Source organism: Mobula birostris, chromosome 5 (genome assembly GCF_030028105.1).
Source record: "Mobula birostris isolate sMobBir1 chromosome 5, sMobBir1.hap1, whole genome shotgun sequence".
Taxonomy (NCBI): domain Eukaryota; kingdom Metazoa; phylum Chordata; class Chondrichthyes; order Myliobatiformes; family Myliobatidae; genus Mobula; species Mobula birostris.
This window is the reverse complement of record NC_092374.1, coordinates 63,648,392-63,667,877: the sequence shown is the minus strand read 5'-3', so window position 1 is coordinate 63,667,877 and position 19,486 is coordinate 63,648,392. Positions and strand designations below refer to the sequence as shown.

Sequence of the window (19,486 nt, the reverse complement as noted above, 5' to 3'; positions counted from 1 at the left end):
AGCTGTTTGTGGATTTCAGTGTATTTGACTTGTACTTTTTTCTGCAATTTGTGTTTCTCTTTATTTAATGGAAAGGGCTCTTATATTAACTTCCTGTATAGTCAGCAGTTGAAAAAATTGGTTTTCTATTTCAGTTGGCGGAAGTGTTCATGACATTGATGTAAACAGTGAATTAGTGTCACCAAGGACAGATTCAGTGCAGGAAAGTGGCCAGCAAAATTTAAATAGCAGTTTGATAGAAGTTCAAGCATCAGGTATTCAAATTTCTTTGACATTTTAATATAAAAGTAGTCATCAAGTTGTGTAAAAGTGGTTGTTTTTGTCTTACCATTAACATTAAAATAGCTGCCTTGGGAGTAGAGCATGCTGTAATTGGAGTCATAGAATAATACAACATGGAAACCGGCCCTTCAGCCCAACTGGTCCATGCTGACCACTGCAGTGAAGTAGTGAATAACAGAGGTCCCAACACTGACACCTGGAGGTACCCCATTCATCAAAAGCTTGCAGTGAGAAAATCAAACGTCAACCATCACCCCCCGCTTCCTATTGTTGAGCCTATTCTGAATCTACCTTGCTAGCTCTCCCTGAATCCCATGTGACCTAACCTTCAAGATCAACCTGCCATGTGGGACCTCATCAAATACTTTATTGAAGTATGTATAGACAACATTCATTACCCTAACTTCCTCTATACCCTTTGTCACGTCTTTGGAAAAATTACAAGGGATTTGTCAAGCATGACCTGTCATGCACAAAACCATGCTGACTATTCTCGATCAGGCTTTGACTCTCTGAGGGATGGTAGATTTTATCCCTCAGAATTCCTGCCCACAACCTCCCTGCAACTGAAGTCAGGCTCATCATTCTATTTTAAAAAAGCACTTTGTTCTAGCAACACTTCAAAAGCGAGATATTTCTTCTTGCCAAGAGACTTAGGTCACTCTGTTCTCTGTCCAAAGCCACGTACAATTAAAATTTGTAGTGGAACATAATGAATCCAGCATAAGGACAAACAACAAAAGCCAGTTTCCAAATTGATGAATAATAGTTACCACATAAAATACAGCAGATGTTGGAAACCTGAAATAAAATTAGAAAATGCTCTAGCATCTGAGGAAGGCAAATATTTTAAGTTGATGACCTTTCATCAGAACTGAGAATAGAAATAAAACAAGTTGTTGTTTTGCAGGGAAAGAGGGGATGACAGAAGGATGCAAATACTCTTTACACATAAATTGGCAGTTTTGTCATGGTCCAGTCTGTGAAGTCCGCATTCTGGTTCACGGTCCGGTCTGTGGACTCAGAACTCCGGGTCTTCCAGCTGAACCTTGTTTTGATTGAGTTAATTATAGGCACCTGATTCCCATCTTGGGGCTTGGAATGTAAGTAGCCTTGGGGTTGAATGTGGGCTGCTGGTTTGTTTTATCAAGATCCCCTGGGAGCACCCTGCTGGTGGAAGGCTAGAGCGGCCACTTGTCATCTTTAGGCCGTGTTGGAGAACCATCGCTTCATGGAGCCTTGCTGTCGATAGTTGGAGCTGTCTTTGCGGTATGGATTCGGCTGTTTCCCAGGCCAGCTGAGTGGCTGCCAGCTACTCCGAGCTAGGTAGGGATCCGGCTGTTTCCGTAGCCAGCTGAGGTTGCTAGCTGAACTGAGACTCGGAGCTACCCTGAAGCAGAGATGGAACTGTCTGTCGTTCTTTGGTGTTTGTCTCTTCTTGTCCTCGCCTCCGTGGGGTAAGTCGGACCGTTTTGCCGTCGCCCTGCGGGGGGCCCTGTCTTCTCTTGTCCTCGCCTCCATGGGGTAAGTCAGGCCATTTTGCCGTTGCCCTGCGGGGGGGGGGGGGATCTGTCTTGTCTTGTCCACGCCTCTGTGGGGTAAGTCAGGCAGTTCTGCCGTTGCCCTGTGGAGGGGGGGCGGGGATCTGTCTTGTCTTTGCTTCTGTTGGGTAAGTCTGGCCTTTCTGCCATTACCCAACAGGTGGCTCTGTCCCACCTTGGTGTGGAGATAAAGTTCAGTCCCAGCTTGTTTATGGATGAGTCCCGGCTCTATGTCTATGTACTGTCCTGTCTCATGTTAGCGTCGAGTTAAAGATGAGTCCCGGCTTTTCGAAGGATAAGTCCTGGCTCTCTGTTGATGTACAGTTCCCAGTCTGTCTCTGAGCTCCGGCCTCCGAGTTATCAGCCTCCGCATTCCAAGACCCCAGCTCCCAGCCTGCAGCCTCGAGAGCCAAGAGCCAAGACCCCAAGCCTGTCTCCAAGCTCAAGAGCCAAAACCCCAAGCCTGTCTCCAAGTTCAAGAGCCAAGACCCCTGCCTGTCTCCAGGCTCAAGCCTCTAGACCCCAAGCCTGTCTCCAGGCTCAAGCCTCTAGACCCCAAGCCTGTCTCCAGGCTCAAGCCTCTAGACCCCAAGCCTGTCTCCAGGCTCAAGCCTCTAGACCCCAAGCCTGTCTCCAGGCTCAAGCCTCTAGACCCCAAGCCTGTCTCCAGGCTCAAGCCTCTAGACCCCAAGCCTGTCTGCAAGCTCAAGCCTCAAGACTCTGGACCCCAGCCACGTCCTGTCCTGCAGTCATGTCATGTCCTTGCCTGGTTCTGGGGCCCGAGCCCGAGGCAAGACCCAGGTTCTGGGTCCTTGTCCAGTCTCTAGCTCGGGGTTCGAGCACAGGCCCCTAGTTAATAATTCCTTGTCCAGGTTCCCTGTCTAGTCCATGTCCTAGCCCTAGTCTGTGTTCTTGTTCCTGCTCCTTGTCTGTATCCTGTTACGCCCCTACTCTAGTCAAGTCTTGCTCCTTGTACTTCAGCGTCTGTGTCTTGCATTTGGATCCGCTACCAGCGCCCCCATTGTGACAAGTTTAGCATTAGTTCTAATTCGTCACACTGCATTTGAAAATAACATGCTCTCCTCTGTAGTGGAAAGCAAAATGCAGATTTGGTAACCATTTTGAGGATGTTTCTGTTTAATCAATGATCTGAAGCTTCCAGTTGCCTGACATTTTAATTCTCCATCCCACTTCCACTGTGATATCTGTTCGATTTACTCCAACAATACTAACATAAACTCAAGAAGCTGCAGCTCATCTTCTGGTATGTGTTTCAGGACTCAATATTGAATTTCAGGTATTCAGCGAACCTTGTCTTTTGTCTGACATATTCAGTAGTCAGTTTTTCTCACTCCCAGTGTTTCAAATCTCATTTGTCTCTTCCTAGTTGTACTGTGTTGAGACAGAGTTTTATCACATTTTTTATGTGATACCTGTGTCATTTGGTCTCTCCTACTCTGCAGCCTATCATGGATCATCCCTTTTGTTCCCACCATACTTCCACCCTGCTTTCTCTGCGACTAAAAGCTTTTTTTATTTCCGACATTTTCAGGTTCTGATAATAGGTTATTGACCTGAAATGTTCATACTGTTTCTCTCTCCACATTCTGCTTGAGATGCTAAATGTTTCTAGCATTCTCTGTTCTTTATTTTAATAATACACCATTGTAATTTTATCATATTGCTGACGAGAAACATTTTTCTTCTGCTTGCAGCCAGCCAGTGTCAAGCTTATCATCTGTTGGAGGCTGCAGCAATCCCTGTACTGAAAGACCTGAAAGGCTGTGTTGTTTTTGTGGCTGTGACAGATACATTTACTTCCCTTGCTTTTGATCGTACTAGGTTTTTCCTAAAGCGCCAGGAGAAGCTAGTGAGTGATAACGTTAAACAAGGTCAGTCTTCAGCTTTCCTCACTTAAGAAACATACCTGGAAATCCCAATTAAGAAATATTATAAATAATACGAATGTGGAAAAATATGGATTTCACTTAATTATTTTTTTTAATATAAAACTTCATTCCTTGTGTATGTCCTGAATAATGTGGTATCAAATGTACTTTAAAATACACACCTACTGTTAGGATTCAACAAAGGATTTGTTATTCTAACAAAAGAACAACATTATTAGCAAAAATGTTATAGATACCACATAATCTTATCATTTAATGAAGTACGATTGATTTTAGCTTCATAAATGTGGCAATATTATACAAGGTAGACACCTACGTAGATCTGTCATTCTTCAAGTGTTGTTAATGTCTTGGTTCTATATATTTATAGAAAACATCTAAATGAAAGTTAAAGGATATCTTTCTATTTGAAAACTTTATGTATATATGAAGTAATTGGATAGGAAAAAAACTTGGTGATGAATCTATACAGAAAACAATTTGCATTTATATAGTGTTTCCCATGACCTCACAATATGATAAAATGACCAAAGAAATGAAGTAATTTCTATTTACTGCTTAAGGTTTATGTTACTAATAGGACATGAAAATAAAACACATATTAATATGTGCTTCTTTAATATTATGTGAATATTAAAGCCCAGAGACTGGTTCAATTTTACATTTTCTTAGATTGCTTTAATGAAGTGTGTGCATTCTATTGTGTAATAATAATATTTTAAATTGCTGCACTTAAAAGTGAAACATGCAGTGCCAAAAAAAGTGTTCACTCCTCTTGGAAGCTTTCACGTGTTGTTTTACAATATTGAATTGCAGTGGATTTAATTTGGCTTTTTTGACACTGATCAACAGAAAAAGACCCTTTCATGTCAAAGTGAAAACATCTCTACAAAGTGATCTAAATTAATTACAAATATAAAACACAAAGTGATTGCATAAGCATTCACTGCCTTTATTATGACATAAATAAACATCACTGGTTCAGCCAATTGGTTTTAGGCCACATAATTAGTTAAATGGAGATCACATGTGTGAAGTCAAGGTGTTTCAATTGAATGTAGTAAAAATACACCTGTATCTGATAAGTCCAACTGCTGATGAGTCAATAACCTGGCAAAAACTACACCATGAAGACAAAAGAATACTTCAAGCAATTCTGGGAAAAGGTTATTGGAAGCACATGTTAGGAGATGGATACAAGAAAGTTTCCAAGTCGCTTGGAGTACAGTTAAGTCAATCATCAAGAAATAGAAAGAATATGGCACAGCTGTAAATCTGCCTAGAGCAGGCCGTCCTCAAAAACTGAGTGACCGTGCAAGAAGCGGACTAGTGAGGGGCACTCACCAAGAGACCAATAACAACTCCGGAGGAGTTACGAGTTTCAGTGGCTGAGATGAGAGAGACTGTACATACAACAACTGTTGCCCGAGTGCTTCACCAGTCGCAGCTGTATGGGAGAGTGGCAAAGCGAAGCCACTGTTGAAAAAAACTCACACAAAATCTCGACTAGAGTTTGTCTGAAGTCAGCTGGAAGAAGGTTCTATGGTCTGAAACCAAGCTCGAGCTTTTTGACCATCAGACTAAACACTATGTTTGGTGTAAGCCAAACACCCATCATCATCAAAAACACACCATCCCTACCGTGAAGCACAGTGGTGGCTGCATCATGCTGTGGGGATGCTTCCCTGGAGCAGGCCCTGGAAGACTTGTGAAGGTAGAGGGTAAAATGGATGCAGCAAAATACAGGGAAATCCTGGAGGAAAACCTGATGCAGTCTGCAAGAGAACTACAATTTGGGAGAAGATTTGTTTTCCAATGAGGAAATGACCCCAAGCATAAAGCCAAAGCTACACAGGAATGGCTTAAAAATAACAAAGTTAATGTCTTGGAGTGGCCAAGTCAGAGTCCGGACCTCAATCTAATTGAGAGTTTGTGGCTGTACTTGAAAAGGGCTGTTCACTCACAACAGAACTTGAGAAGTTTTGTAAAGAAAAATGGGGAAAAAACTGCAGTGTCCAGATGTGCAAAGCTGATAGAGACCTATCCAAACAGACTCAAGGCTGTAATTGCTGCCAAAGGTGCATCTACTAAATACTGACTTCAAAGGGGTAAGTAATTATTCAGTCAATTATTTTGTGTTTAATAATTGCAATAAGTTTAAACCAATTTGTAGAAATTTGTTTTCACTTTGACGCAAAAGTGTCTTTTTCTGTTGATCAGTGTCAAAAAGTGAAACAATAAAACATGAAAACTTCCAAGAGTGTAAATACATTTCATAGGCAATGTATGTACTTTGATAATAAATTTACTTTGAAATTTAAGCTTCACAGCTCTCCTCATTTAAATCCTAAATGGCCTTCCTTTTTTTAAATAACTGTGATTCCCCCTAATTTGGAATCCTCAGCTGAACAATCTTTCTCCTATATCTATCCCGTTGAGCCCTCAAAGAATTTTGTATGACTCAAAAAGTCATCTTTCAACCTTCTAAGCACCAGCGTATAGTGGCATAGGCCACAAAATCCCTTCCCATTCGTCAGACTTGCCATCACATAGACTTGTCTTGTGAACCTTCACTACACTCCCTCCAGTATATCATTTTTAAACAATTTACACAATACTCTAGGTGTTGTCTCACCAAATCCAACAAAATTATAGTAAGACATTTTCATTTCTATACTCTAACCCTCTAACAATGGAGGCTCATGTACTAAATTTCATAATCTACTGCTCCGGAATATTAGTCTTAAGTAACTTCTATAAGTTTTTAAAATTCAGTGGCATATAATGCATCAACACTTAAAGTGGATATTCAGTGGCATATAATAATTTCATTTTGTTTCTGTAATAGATAAGCATAATGAAAATGAAATTCACTTGTACAAGCTTGCAGCATTTCTTCATTTATTAGTGACTATTCGTGATCTTCTATTGATGTGTGACCTGGACACAGCAATAGGTATGTACACAGCAAAAAAAAGTCCATTTCTGTAACTGAGTCAAGATGGAAGTGTAATTTGAGATAAATTAAGAACATTATTCCTGAAGGTGACTAGTACACTTGTGAATATGAATTTCATACTTGCATATGATTGTTTTAAATTATTTTGAAACAAAAACACTTTAAAAGACTAACTGCTATCAAAAAAGGCCAACTACAAGCTTCGAAACTCTATGATAGTTCTACATAAATTATGAAATTGTTAACATTAAGTACACTATATGTTGAGAAGGATGGATGCTGTTAATTTGTTTCAAGATGACTTAACTTCCCAAATTTGAAGTGTTGCAATTTGGGAAATCAAATGTAGAAAGACTGTTAATATCAAGACCCTATTATTATGCTGAGTGATCTTGGAGTCCTTAGCATCTTGAAAGTGACTACTCAGATTGATAGGGGAGTAAAAAAGGCATTTTTGGTATGGCTTGTCTCTATTAGTCAAGGAATTGAGTTCAAGAATGAGGAAGTTATATTGTAGCTTTATAAAACTCTAATATTAATAAGTACTTTATTGATCCTGAGTGGGGAGTTCTCTCATTACAACAGCAATTTGTAAACACACTTAACAGGGTGCAGACTTAACTAATAATAAAGTACAGAATAATAATATACACAATAATTTACCAATGTGCAATAATTAGACTTAACCAGAGTATTATATTAGTACCCCATTATAGGGAGGATGTGAGGCTTTGGAGAGAGTGCAGAAGAGTTTAACCAGGATGCTGTCTGGATGAGGGGGCATGTGCTATAAAGAGATATTAGACACTCTATGGAGTGGTGGAGGCTGAGGGGAGATCTGATAGCAATTTATAAGAGGCATAGGTAGAGTAGGCAGCCATTATCTTTTTCCCAGTATTGAAAGGTCAAATACAAGAGGACATGCATTTAAGGTTGGGAGGGTGGGGTTAAGTTCAAAAAAGACGTGCAAGGCAAGTTTTTACACAGAGGAAGTGGCAGGTGTCTGGAATGTGATGCCTGGTGAGGTGATGGAGGCAAGAGGCTATTAGATAGGGGCATGAAAGTGCAGGAAATGGAACGATATGGACATTTTATAGGCATAAGGGACTAGTTTGATGGGGCATGCTGTATGTATTATTAAATTAGTTTGTTCAGCACAACATTGTGGCCAAATGGCCTCTTCATGTGCTGTACTGTTTCATGTTCTTATCTAGTCAATAACTAGAAGAACTCAATGCACCAAGGATTTATTTAAATGTGAATACTGTCTGCACTTTTTCATATTTCTATGTTTTCTGTCATATTTCTTGCAGGGAAGCTTTACTCCTGTTATTGAGAAAATGCATTTTAATATGTAGACATCAGAAAAATTAGTGTAGCCCGCATCATGTGATAGAGTCTTGGCCTTGAAGTTTTTGTGCATGTATGGGTTAAACACATCGAATACACTTTGGGATTATGGCCATCTCTGCAAATTTAACTACCATCTAAGCCCTTGCTGGATATTGGGCTGGATTTGGATCTTTCAGGAATTGAAGCATAGCACTCACCCCAAGGTTGAGTTGGGGGATATTGGGATGTGGAAAGAGAAGGACAGTGGTCTTTGACCAGATCAAGGCTTAATGTAAGTAGAACAGCAGTTAGTTAAGTGGTTGTGTTTTGATTTGGGGGGAGACAAGTGCCTAAAAAAAAAAAGGTGAAGATAGTGTTCAGGGGAACAGCTGAAGGTAAGATGGAGGGATGGATAAAAATCCTGGCTCTAAATGGAGTCTTGTGGCTTAGGAGGTTTGAGACATAACAGAACTAGAAGGGCTGAGATGGCCTGTTTCCATGCTGTAATGGTTATGTGGTTATAGAAACATAGAAAACCTACAGCACAATACAGGCCTTTCAGCCCAAAAAGTTGTGCCGAACATGTCCCTACCTTAGAAATTACTAGGCTTACCTATAGCCCTCCATTTTTCCAAACTCCATGTACCTATCCAAAAGTCTCTTAAAAGACTCTATAGTATCTGCCTCCACCACCATTGCTGGCAGCCCATTCCACACACTCACCACTTTCTGAGTAAAAAAACTTACCCCTGACATCTCCTCTGTACCTACTCCCCAGCACCTTAAACATGTGTCCTCTTGTGGCAACCATCTCAGCCCTGGGAAAAAGCCTCTGACTATCCACACGATCAATGCCCCTCATCATCTTATACACCTCTATCAGGTCACCTCTCATCCTCCGTCGCTTCAAGGGGAAAAGGCCGAGTTCACTCAACCTATTTTAATGAGGCTTGCTCCCCAATCTAGGCAACACCCTTGTAAATCTCTGCACCTTTTCTATGTTTCCACATCCTTCTTGTAGTGAGGCAATAAGAACTGAGCACAGTACTCCAAGTGGGGTCTGAACAGGGTCCTATATAGCTGCAACATTACCTCTCGGCTCCTAAATTCAGTTCCACGATTGATGAAGGCCAATACACCGTACACCTTCTTAACCACTGAGTCAACCTGAGCAGCTGCTTTGAGCGTCCTATGGACTTGGACCCCAAGATCCTTCTGATCCTCCACACTGCCAAGAGTCTTAACATTAATACTATATTCTGCCATCATATTTCACCTACCAAAATGAACCACTTCACACTTATCTGGGTTGAACTCCATCTGCCACTTCTCAGCCCAGTTTTGCATCCTATCAATGTCCCGCTGTAACCTCTGACAGCCCTCCACACTATCCACAACACCTCCAACCTTTGTGTCGTCAGCAAACTTACTAACCCATCCCTCCATTTCCTTATCCAGGTCATTTATAAGAATCACGAAGAATAAGGGTCCCAGAACAGATCCCTGAGGCACTCCGCTGGTGACCGACCTCCACTCTGTGCCTTCTGTGGGCAGGCCATTTCTGGATCCACAAAGCAATACCCCCTTGGATCCCATGCCTCCTTACTTTCTCAATAAGCTTTGCATGGGGTACCATATCAAATGCCTTGCTGAAATCCATATACACTACATCTACTGCTCTTCCTTCATCAAATTGTTTAGTCACATCCTCAAAAAATTCAATCAGGCTCATAAGGCATGATCTGCTCTTGATAAAGCCATGCTGACTATTCCTAATCATATTATACCTCTCCAAATGTTCATAAGTCTTGCCCCTCAGGAGCTTCTCCAACAACTTACCAACCACTGAGGTAAGACTTACTGGTCTATAATTTCCTGGGCTGTCTCTACTCCCTTTCTAGAATAAAGGAACAACATCCGCAACCCTCCAATCCTCCGGAACCTCTCCTGTCCCCATTGATGATGCAAAGATCATCACCAGAGGCTCAGCAATCTCCTCCCTCGCCTCCCACAGTAGCCTGGGGTACATCTCATCTGGTCCCAGCGACTTATCCAACTTGATGCTTTCCAAAAACTGCAGCACATCCTCTTTCTTAATAATTACATGCTCAAGCTTTTCAGTCAGCTGCAAGTCATCACTACAATCACCAAGATCCTTTTCCATAGTGAATACTAAAGTAAAGTATTCATTAAGTACCTCTATTCTCGTGCGGGCAGATTTGGGAACCGCTTCTTTCCAACTGTAATAAGACTGCTGAATGGATCCTGACCTGGGTCTGGGCCATACCCTCCAAATATCTGGATCTGCCTCTCAGTTTTTTTGCACTATCTTATTTTCCCTTTTCTATTTTCTATTTATGATTTATAATTTAAATTTTTAATATTTACTATTGATTTGTACTCCAGGGAGCACGAAGAGCAGGATCAAATATCGCTGTGATGATTGTATGCTCTAGTATCAATTGTTTGGCGACAATAAAGTATTCATTAAGTACCTCAATGACAATTAGAAGGAAAGTTGTTGAGAAGATCAATGGGCAAAAAGAGTTGATAAGGATCATAGGAGTTAGGACCTTAGCTAGTTAGAGAGTCAGAGTGATGTGAACTAGGCTGATTGAAGGAAGAACAATGGGTCGGAGGAGAAAGGTGAGTGGTTAATACAATGTTTGGAGAAGCTAGGAGTGAAATTAGTTTAGTGGAGTCTCTGTGCAGTGTTGTGTTGGTAAACACTTTTGCTACAGAAGTTACCAACAATTGTCACTTCCACGGTATCATGGATTCATTTTATGCTATTACTCCAGGAGAAGCCTTGTATGGGGAGTAATGTTATTTGATTTGAATGTGGAAATCATGTCAGATATGGAGGTGTCACTCATGGTGCAAAGCATACAGTGAAGGACATAAAGTTAGCTAGAAACAGTTTTTAATCACTTCTCACTCCATAATAGGTACGTTTTCAATTGTCATCCTGAAATCTCCATCACCCAGGACATACCTTGTTCTCATTGCTAACATCAGAAAGGAGGTACAGAAACCTGAAGGCACACACTCAACAATTCAGGAACAGCTTCTTACTCCCTGCCATCCAATTTCTGAATGGACATTGAACTTATGAACACTACCTCACTCCTTTTTTTATTTTTGCACTGCTTATTTAATTGAACTATTGTGTGTATATTTAGATATATAGATACATATATATGGAGATATATATGTATATATAGAGAGAGAGAGATCAATATATATATAGATATATAATTTACTGTAATTTACATTTTTTCTACTATTATGTATTGCATTGTACTGCTGCCACAAAGACAATAAATTTGACGTCATATTCTGGTGATATTAAACCTGTTCTGATTCTGAAACATCAGATTTCTAAGTTATTTTGCCATAAAAGTTGCTAATTTTGTAGTTTTATAAAACCAAGATACTGCAGATCATGGAAATAGAAATAAATATTGAAAATACTAGAAATCCTGAAATCCTTAAATCCAGAATTCTTCTGTGGAGAGAAACAAGTCTTCCTTCAAAACTGACATAAGACATTGTTAATATTAATTCTTAAGCCTTTGCACAACCATGACTACCTTATGCACCATAAAGCGGTCTGTTTTTTTTTTAAACTTTGAGGCCTAAACTTGGAATTAAAAATTAATACTCACCATGTTGTATATTTACTGAAATATTTTATACCTGATTTACAGGTTACTTATTCAGAGCAAAAGAAATGTATATAAGCACTTTAGGTGCACGTCTAGATGATATCTGGAAGAAACTCCGCATTGTGCAATATGTAAGTCAGAATAAACAAGAAAGTTACCCCAAAGTAGCTGAACTTCAGAATCAGATAATCAAATGGTTACGTGCCTCTCACATGAGTCAACACAAGGTAGGAACCCATTTCTAGAAGTTGTCCATTAATTTAAAATATGAGGTAACATAAAGATCTTTACAGTACTATTTTGTCATTTATGTCAGAATCTGATTACACAAAATGCAATGATGATTTTCAATAGTGAATCATGCTTTAAGTAAACCTGCTTAAATATTAAATGTAGCAAGCATTTATTACGGCGTATTAGTCACTGGCTTTTTCATTTTCTCCTCTGTATTCCTGGCTTAATCTTTTTAATTTGCACTTTGTGCAAACAATTGCATTAAGAAAAATGAGACCTTAAGATCTTTTTGGATCTCCCCCTCCCCCTCCCACTTTCAAATCTCTTACTCTTCCTTCAGTCAGTCCTGACAAAGGGTCTCGGCCTGAAACGTCGACTGTTCCTCTTCCTAGAGATGCTGCCTGGCCTGCTGCGTTCACAGGCAACTTTGATGTGTGTTACCTTAAGATCAATTTGTTCTCAAATAGATGCATGGAAAGTGCATAATATTTTACCCTACACAAAATTTTATAAAATATGCCAATGGACTGTAATTCTAGTGTGAGAGCGCAAGCATATTTTTTATTTCAAGTGAATCCTAATTTGGAAAGTAGTGCACCTTAATTAATACCTCCAGTGGAACTCTGTGCAGATTTGATGTATTTAGAGACTTGTGCTACAGACACACAACATTTGCAAATGATGTTAATCACAAGATAGGAGGAAGGAGAAACTAAGTGGATGGGTGCAAGCTGTCTGAATTTGGAGACCTCAGTATCCTCTTGGAGGATATCCAAGCAGTGTATTGCTTTGTGCCAGCTCAGCCAGAAGGCAGGAGGTGGTGGAAGAGCTCATCTTTAGGAGCAACACAGCAAAAATAACAGAGCCATGAAGGTATAGTATCATGATGACCTTATCAGAAATGTGATGGTGAGATCTCTACATTCTACACTTAAAATTGGCATGCACTGGTTTAAGATCCAACAGGAACCAATACATCTCCCAAGCTCACTGACAAACCGCCAAGACATTGAGAAAGGTGAATTGTCATTTACTTAGTGCTATGTACCATGAATTGCTAGACCCAAATGTTTAGAGTTGATGATAGGTCTTCTTATCATAAGATGGTAACCTGAGATCCTATTGTAGTTCATATCAATTGTGAATAATCAATTGATAAGATTATTTCTTAGTAAATTGACTTTAAAGCAAAATATATAAAATATTGATATAAAACAATTTCAGTCAACTTATTATTGAGAATGTTAATGAGAAAGGCTATATAAAGATGTTAAGTTTCAAACATTTCCTGAACCTTTTTCACACAAGCAGAAATTCAGAGATTTTCATTCATTATAGTATTTACTTGAGATGCTAATGTTGATGCATCTGAACTTTTCTAAAGTACATCCAGCTTTAAATATAACTGTTCTTGAGCAGGTAGTAATCATCATTAGGATGGATTCAGACTGTGGTAGAGCTATGCTGATGAACACCCTTAGCAACATAGAAGGTGAGACATTAGGTTTAATTCTGTCAGATTTTTCTGAATTCTCATCATATACTGACTGGTTTATTTGAGCTAAATATGTATAGATTGCACAAAATATAACATTGCTTCTAAAAACCTATTCATGTATGCCCTCCGAACAGAATTAGCTTCAAAAGGTAGCTGCATATGAAACAACACACATCAAAGTTGCTGGTGAATTCAGCGGGCCAGGTAGCATCTCTAGGAAGAGGTACAGTCGACATTTCGGGCCGAGACCCTTCGTCAGGACTAACTGAAAGAAGAGCTAGTAAGAGATTTGAGAGGGGGAGGGGGAGGGGGAGATCCGAAATGACAGGAGAAGACAGGAGGGGGAGGGATGGAGCCAAGAGCTGGACAGTTGATTGGCAAAAGGGATATGAGAGGATCATGGGACAGGAGGCCCAGGGAGAAGGAAAAGGGGGAGGGGGGGAAAACCCAAAGGATGGGCAAGGGGTATAGTGAGAGGGACAGAGAGGGGAAAAAGGAGAGAGAGAGAAAAAGAATGTGTGGATGTGTGTGTGTGTGTATGTATGTATATATATATATAAAACGGATAGGGTACGAGGGGAAGGTGGGGCATTAGCGGAAGTTAGAGAAGTCAATGTTCATGCCTTCAGGTTGGAGGCTTCCCAGACGGAATATAAGGTGTTGTTCCTCCAACCTGAGTGTGGCTGGGACACACTCAGGTGGGAGGAACAACACCTTATATTCCGTCTGAGTCACAATCAGGTTGGAGGCCTCCTGTCCCATGATCCTCTCATATCCCTTTTGCCAATCAACTGTCCAGCTCTTGGCTCCATCCCTACCCCTCCTGTCTTCTCCTATCATTTTGGATCTCCCCCTCCCCCTCCCACTTTCAAATCTCTTACTAGTTCTTCTTCCAGTTAGTCCTGACGAAGGGTCTCGTCCCAAAATGTCGACTGTACCTCTTCCTAGAGATGCTGCCTGGCCTGCTGCGTTCACCAGCAACTTTGATGTGTGTTGCTTGAATTTCCAGCATCTGCAGATTTCCTCGTGTTTGCATATGAAGTATCCTTTTCAACTCAACAAAGAGTATTTGGTATTTTTTCACAGGTGACCTTTCCTTTGCAGCAATGAATTGCTCATTACTTTCTAAAAAACTGTAGTGTGCTGTCTTTTGGAGTCAAAAGTTTTCACCTGATCAGGAAGCTTCCCAAAAGATGTAGTGATCCCTGGCATTGTTATACTCTTTTTCTCATTTCAGATGTTAGCTTTGAGAGTTCTGTTATTTTCCCCAACAGTGGAAATCAAGTACGTTTCACAACCAGTAAACGTGATGAGTTTGAGCTAGCAAACTACATAGAAATAAAATATCAGATTTACTAACTCTTTAAGCATTCTGCAAATGTAAAATAAAGATTAGAACAAATGTAGGGAAATGTTCTGAAGTATAGTAAATGAACTTTTAAAAACAAGTTTCTAATATTTTATACATATGGGTTTATTTGAGAAATGATAATCAATATAAAATATAGATTTTTAGGACCAAACAGGTTGTTAATCTGTAATTATGACATAGTATTCCATTAAAAATGTTACATGTGCGATGGAACACAACATTTTAATCTCTGCACACTATATTGCAGAAATTATTAAAATGATATCCCCTTTCAAGCACAAAATCATTGAATAAATCTTATGGATTTTCCTCTTATATATATTCCAAAAGAGATTAAAGAGACCCTAGATTCTGAAATCTGGAACAACAGAGAATCTGTTGCTGGATCTCAGCGGGACCGGTAGCGGGAAAGGACCAGTTCTGAAGCAAAATTTTTACCTGAAACATTGACAATTCCTTTTCTCCCACAAATGATGCTTGACCTGCCAAGTTCCTGCAGCAGATTATTTGTTGCTCTATACTGTATGTTCCAAAAGTTATTGTGAAGTTTCTTCAGTATAATAAACACTGATAGCCTTTCCATGATTTTTACATCATTTTTACTTTCAGATCTCATAATGCTCATGTGCTTGCTTTTTGAAACGCATGAACTTTCTGTTTTGTAGACTTAAAACCTGCTGTAGTTCTTCCTGAAGAAACTGCCACTTTGACTTGCCGGAAAGTTTTAAATTGGTTCGTCAAATTTTATTTCAGTTGTTATTCCTCATCCCTGGTTGGACTGTGTTAATCTGATGCAGAAGGACTGCGGGTACGATATTCTGGGTGGGGGGTGGGATGGCATCAGGAAAACAATTGGTTTAATGTACAGTGACAGGGGTGGGTTGAGGCAAGCAGCTTCCCAGAGGGATATACTGATAGATGGTACATGGAACTTAGTTTTGTTAGGAAGAATGGGAAGAGGTAATAGAAACTAAACAGTACAATTCCAAATTGGGAGCAGGAACAGAGGGTTAGATAGAAAGTTGTGCCAACTTCTTTGTGCCATACTTTAGAAAAGATGGAAACATAGAAAAACTACAGCACAATACAGGCCTTTTGGCCCACAATGCTGTGCTGAACATATACTTATTTTAGAAATTACCTAGGGTTACCCATAGCTCTCTACTTTTCTAAGCTCCATGTACCTGTCCAGGAGTCTCTTAAAAGACCCTATCGTATCCGCCTCCACCACTGTCGCCGGCAGCCCATTCCATGCACTCACCATTCCCTGCATAAAAAAACTTAGTCCTGACATCTCCTCTGTACCTACTTCCAAGCACCTTAAAACTGTGCTCTTTCATGCTAGCCATTTCAGCCCTGGGAAAAAGCCTCTGGCTATCCACAAGATCAATGCCTGTCATCATCTTATACATCTCTATCAGGTCACCTCTCATCCTCCGTTGCTCCAAGGAGAAAAGGCCAAGTTCACTCAACCTATTTTCATAAGGCATTCTCCCCAATCCAGGAAACATCCTTGTACATCTCCTCTGCACCCTTTCCATAGTTTCCACATCCTTCCTGTAGTGAGGTGACCAGAACTGAGCACAGTTCTCCACATGAGGTCTGAACAGGGTCTTACATCGCTGAAACATTATCTCTCAGCTCTTAAACTCAACCCTATAGTTGATGAAGGCCAATACACCGTATGCCGCCTTAACTGCAGTGTCAACCTGCGCAGCAGCTTTGAGTGTCCTATAAATTCGGACCCCAAGATCCCTCTGATCCTCCGCAGTGCCAAGAGTCTTACCATTAATATTATATTCTGCCATCATATTTGACCTACTAAAATGAACCACCTCACACTTGTCTCGGTTGAACCCCATCTACCACTTCTCAGCCCAGTTTTGCATCTTATCGATGTCCCACTGTAACCTCTGACAACCCTCCTCACTATCCACAACACCCCGAGCCTTAGTCAACAGCAAATTTACTAACCCATTCCTTCACTTCCTCATCCAGGTCATTTATAAAAATCATGAAGAGAAGGGGACCCAGAACAGATCCCTGAGGCACATCATTGGCAACCGACCTCCATGCAGAATATGACCTGTCTATAACCACTCTTTGCCACTGTGCGCAAGCCAATTCTGGATCCACAAAGCAAGGTCCCCTTGGATCCTCATGCCTCCTTACTTTCTCAATAAGCCTTGCATAGGGTACCTTATCAAATGCCTTGCTGAAATCCATATACACTACATCTACTGCTCTACCTTCATCAATGTATTTAGTCACATCCTCAAAAATTTCTATCAGGCTCGTAAGGCACGACCTGCCTTTGACAAAGCCATGCTGACTATTCCTAATCATATTATGCCTCTCCAAATGTTTATAAATCCTGCCTCTCAGGATCTTTTCCATCAACTTACCAACCACTGAAGTAAGACTCACTGGTCTATAATTTCCTGGGCTATCTCAACTTCCTTTCTTGAATAAGGGAACAAACAGGTTCATTTCCCAATACCAGATCAAGTACATCTTCTCCTCTTGTAGGCTTATCTACATATTGTGTCAGGAAACCTTCCTGAACACACCAATTAACTCCACCCCATCTAAGCCCCTTGCTCTAAGGAGATGCCAATCAATATTTGGGAAATTAAAATCTCTCACCACAACAACCCTGTTTTTATTACACCTTTCCATAATCTGTCTCTCTCTCTGCTCCTCGATGTCCCTGTTACTATTGGGTGGTCTATATATATAAAAAAAAAAAAAACACCCAGCAGAGTTATTGACCCCTTCCTCTTTCTAACTTCCACCCACAGAGACTCGGTAGACAATCCCTCCATGACTTCCTCCTTTTCTGCAGCCGTAACACTATCTCTGATCAGCAGTGCCACGCCCCCACTTCTTTTGCCACCCTCCCTGTCCTTTCTGAAACATCTAAAGCCTGGCACTCTAGGTAACCATTCCTGCCCCTGAGGTGTCCAAGTCTCTGTAGTTGGCCACAACATCATAGCTCCAAGTACTGATCCACACTCTAAGCTCATCCGCTTTGTTCACAATACTCCTTGCATTAAAATAGACACATCTCAAACCATCAGTCTGAGCGCATCCCTTCTCTATCACCTGCCTATCCTCCCTCTCACACTGTATCCAAGCTTTCTCTATTTGTGAGCCAACAGTCCCTTCCTCCATCTCTTCAGTTCGGTTCCCACCGCCCCCAGCAATTCTAGTTTAAACTCTCCCCAATAGCCTTTGCAAACCTCCCTGCCAAGATATTGGTCGCCCTCGGATTCAAGTGCAACTTGTCCTTTTTGTACAGGTCACATCTGCCCGAAAAGAGGTCCCAATGATACAGAAATCTGAATCCCTGCCCTCTGCTCCAATCCCTCAGCCACACATTTATCCTCCACCTCACTCTATTCCTATACTCACTGTCGCGTGGCACAGGCAGTAATCCCGAGATTACTCCCTTTGAGGTCCTGTTTTTCAACTTCCTTCCTAATTCCCTGTAGTCTGTTTTCAGGACCTCCTCCCTTTTCCTACCTATGTCATTGGTACCAATATGTACCACGACCTCTGGCTGTTCATCTTCCCACTTCAGGATGTCGTGGATGCGATCAGAAACATCCCGGACCCTGGCACCTGGATGGCAAACTACCATCTGTGTTTCTTTCCTATGTCCACAGAATCGCCTGTCTGACCCCCTAACTAGAGGGTCCCCTATTACTGCTGCCTTCTTCCTTTCCCTACCCTTCTGAGCCACAGGGCCAGACTCTGTGCCACTGTTGCTTCCCCCAGGTAGGCTGTCCCCACCCCACCAGCAGTACTCAAACAGGAGTACTTATTGTTAAGGGGGACAGCCACAGGGCTACTCTCTAGTATTTGACTCCTGCCCTTCCCTCTCCTAATTGTTACCCACTTATCTGTCTCCTGAGGCCCCGGTGTGACTGCTTTCCTGTTTGCTCCTCTCTATCACCTCCTCACTTTCCCTAACCAGACGAAGTCATGGAGCTGCATCTCCAGTTCCCTAACCCGGCCCCTAAGGAGCTGCAGCCGGACGCACCTGGTGCAGATGTGTCGAGATGTAAAGACTTTAGAGAGGGTTCAGACAAGGTTGACTAAATGATTTAATGGATGAAGGGCTTAGGTTATTTAAATGAACTTTAAAGGTTGGTGTTGTTTTTAGAATGGTTGAGATTGTGGGGCTTGGGAGGGTGTTGAAATCTAATAGGGGACAGACAAAGTAGTTAAAGAGAAGCTACTCCCAGTTAGCAGAGGGATCATTAACTAGGAGATGTGGAATGATGGTGATTGGCTGCAAAAGGATTTGCAGGACTTGGGGAAGTCGGGGTGTTGGATGAGCTGATTCAACTAATGAGATGTTGGTAGGGGCTTGATGAGTCGAATGGTCTGTTTCTGTTTTGCAGATGGAAGAATTGGATAGAATGGATCAATTCATTATCTACATATTCTTCACACATAAGCTGTTTTATTTTTGTGGTTCTACTGTAGCTAAAAAAGCAATGAGCACCATGCTGTTCAGGATTCTGATACCAAATTACTTTACTGACAAGAGGCATCTTGTGTTGTTGAATGAAATGATTTAAACAAAATTTTACTGTCCCAGTCTGCAGGGCAGGAAGAAGGGATGTGTTATTTGAGAGCATGACTAACAGCAAAGCAGAAATCAATAGGTACAGTAATAGAT

At 41.0% G+C, this 19,486-nt stretch overlaps 1 protein-coding gene across 1 annotated transcript in view; it reads left to right on the top strand.

Moving 5' to 3' along the window:
- LOC140197259 (protein shortage in chiasmata 1 ortholog) overlaps nucleotides 1–19,486 on the top strand; it is a 147,216-nt gene that overhangs the window by 57,722 nt on the left and 70,008 nt on the right. Inside the window, exons 11-16 of the mRNA XM_072257180.1 lie at nucleotides 135–254; nucleotides 3,539–3,715; nucleotides 6,582–6,689; nucleotides 11,735–11,919; nucleotides 13,346–13,418; nucleotides 15,462–15,528. Of these exons, the coding sequence (XP_072113281.1) occupies nucleotides 135–254; nucleotides 3,539–3,715; nucleotides 6,582–6,689; nucleotides 11,735–11,919; nucleotides 13,346–13,418; nucleotides 15,462–15,528 (730 nt within the window). The remainder of the gene's footprint in view (nucleotides 1–134; nucleotides 255–3,538; nucleotides 3,716–6,581; nucleotides 6,690–11,734; nucleotides 11,920–13,345; nucleotides 13,419–15,461; nucleotides 15,529–19,486) is intronic.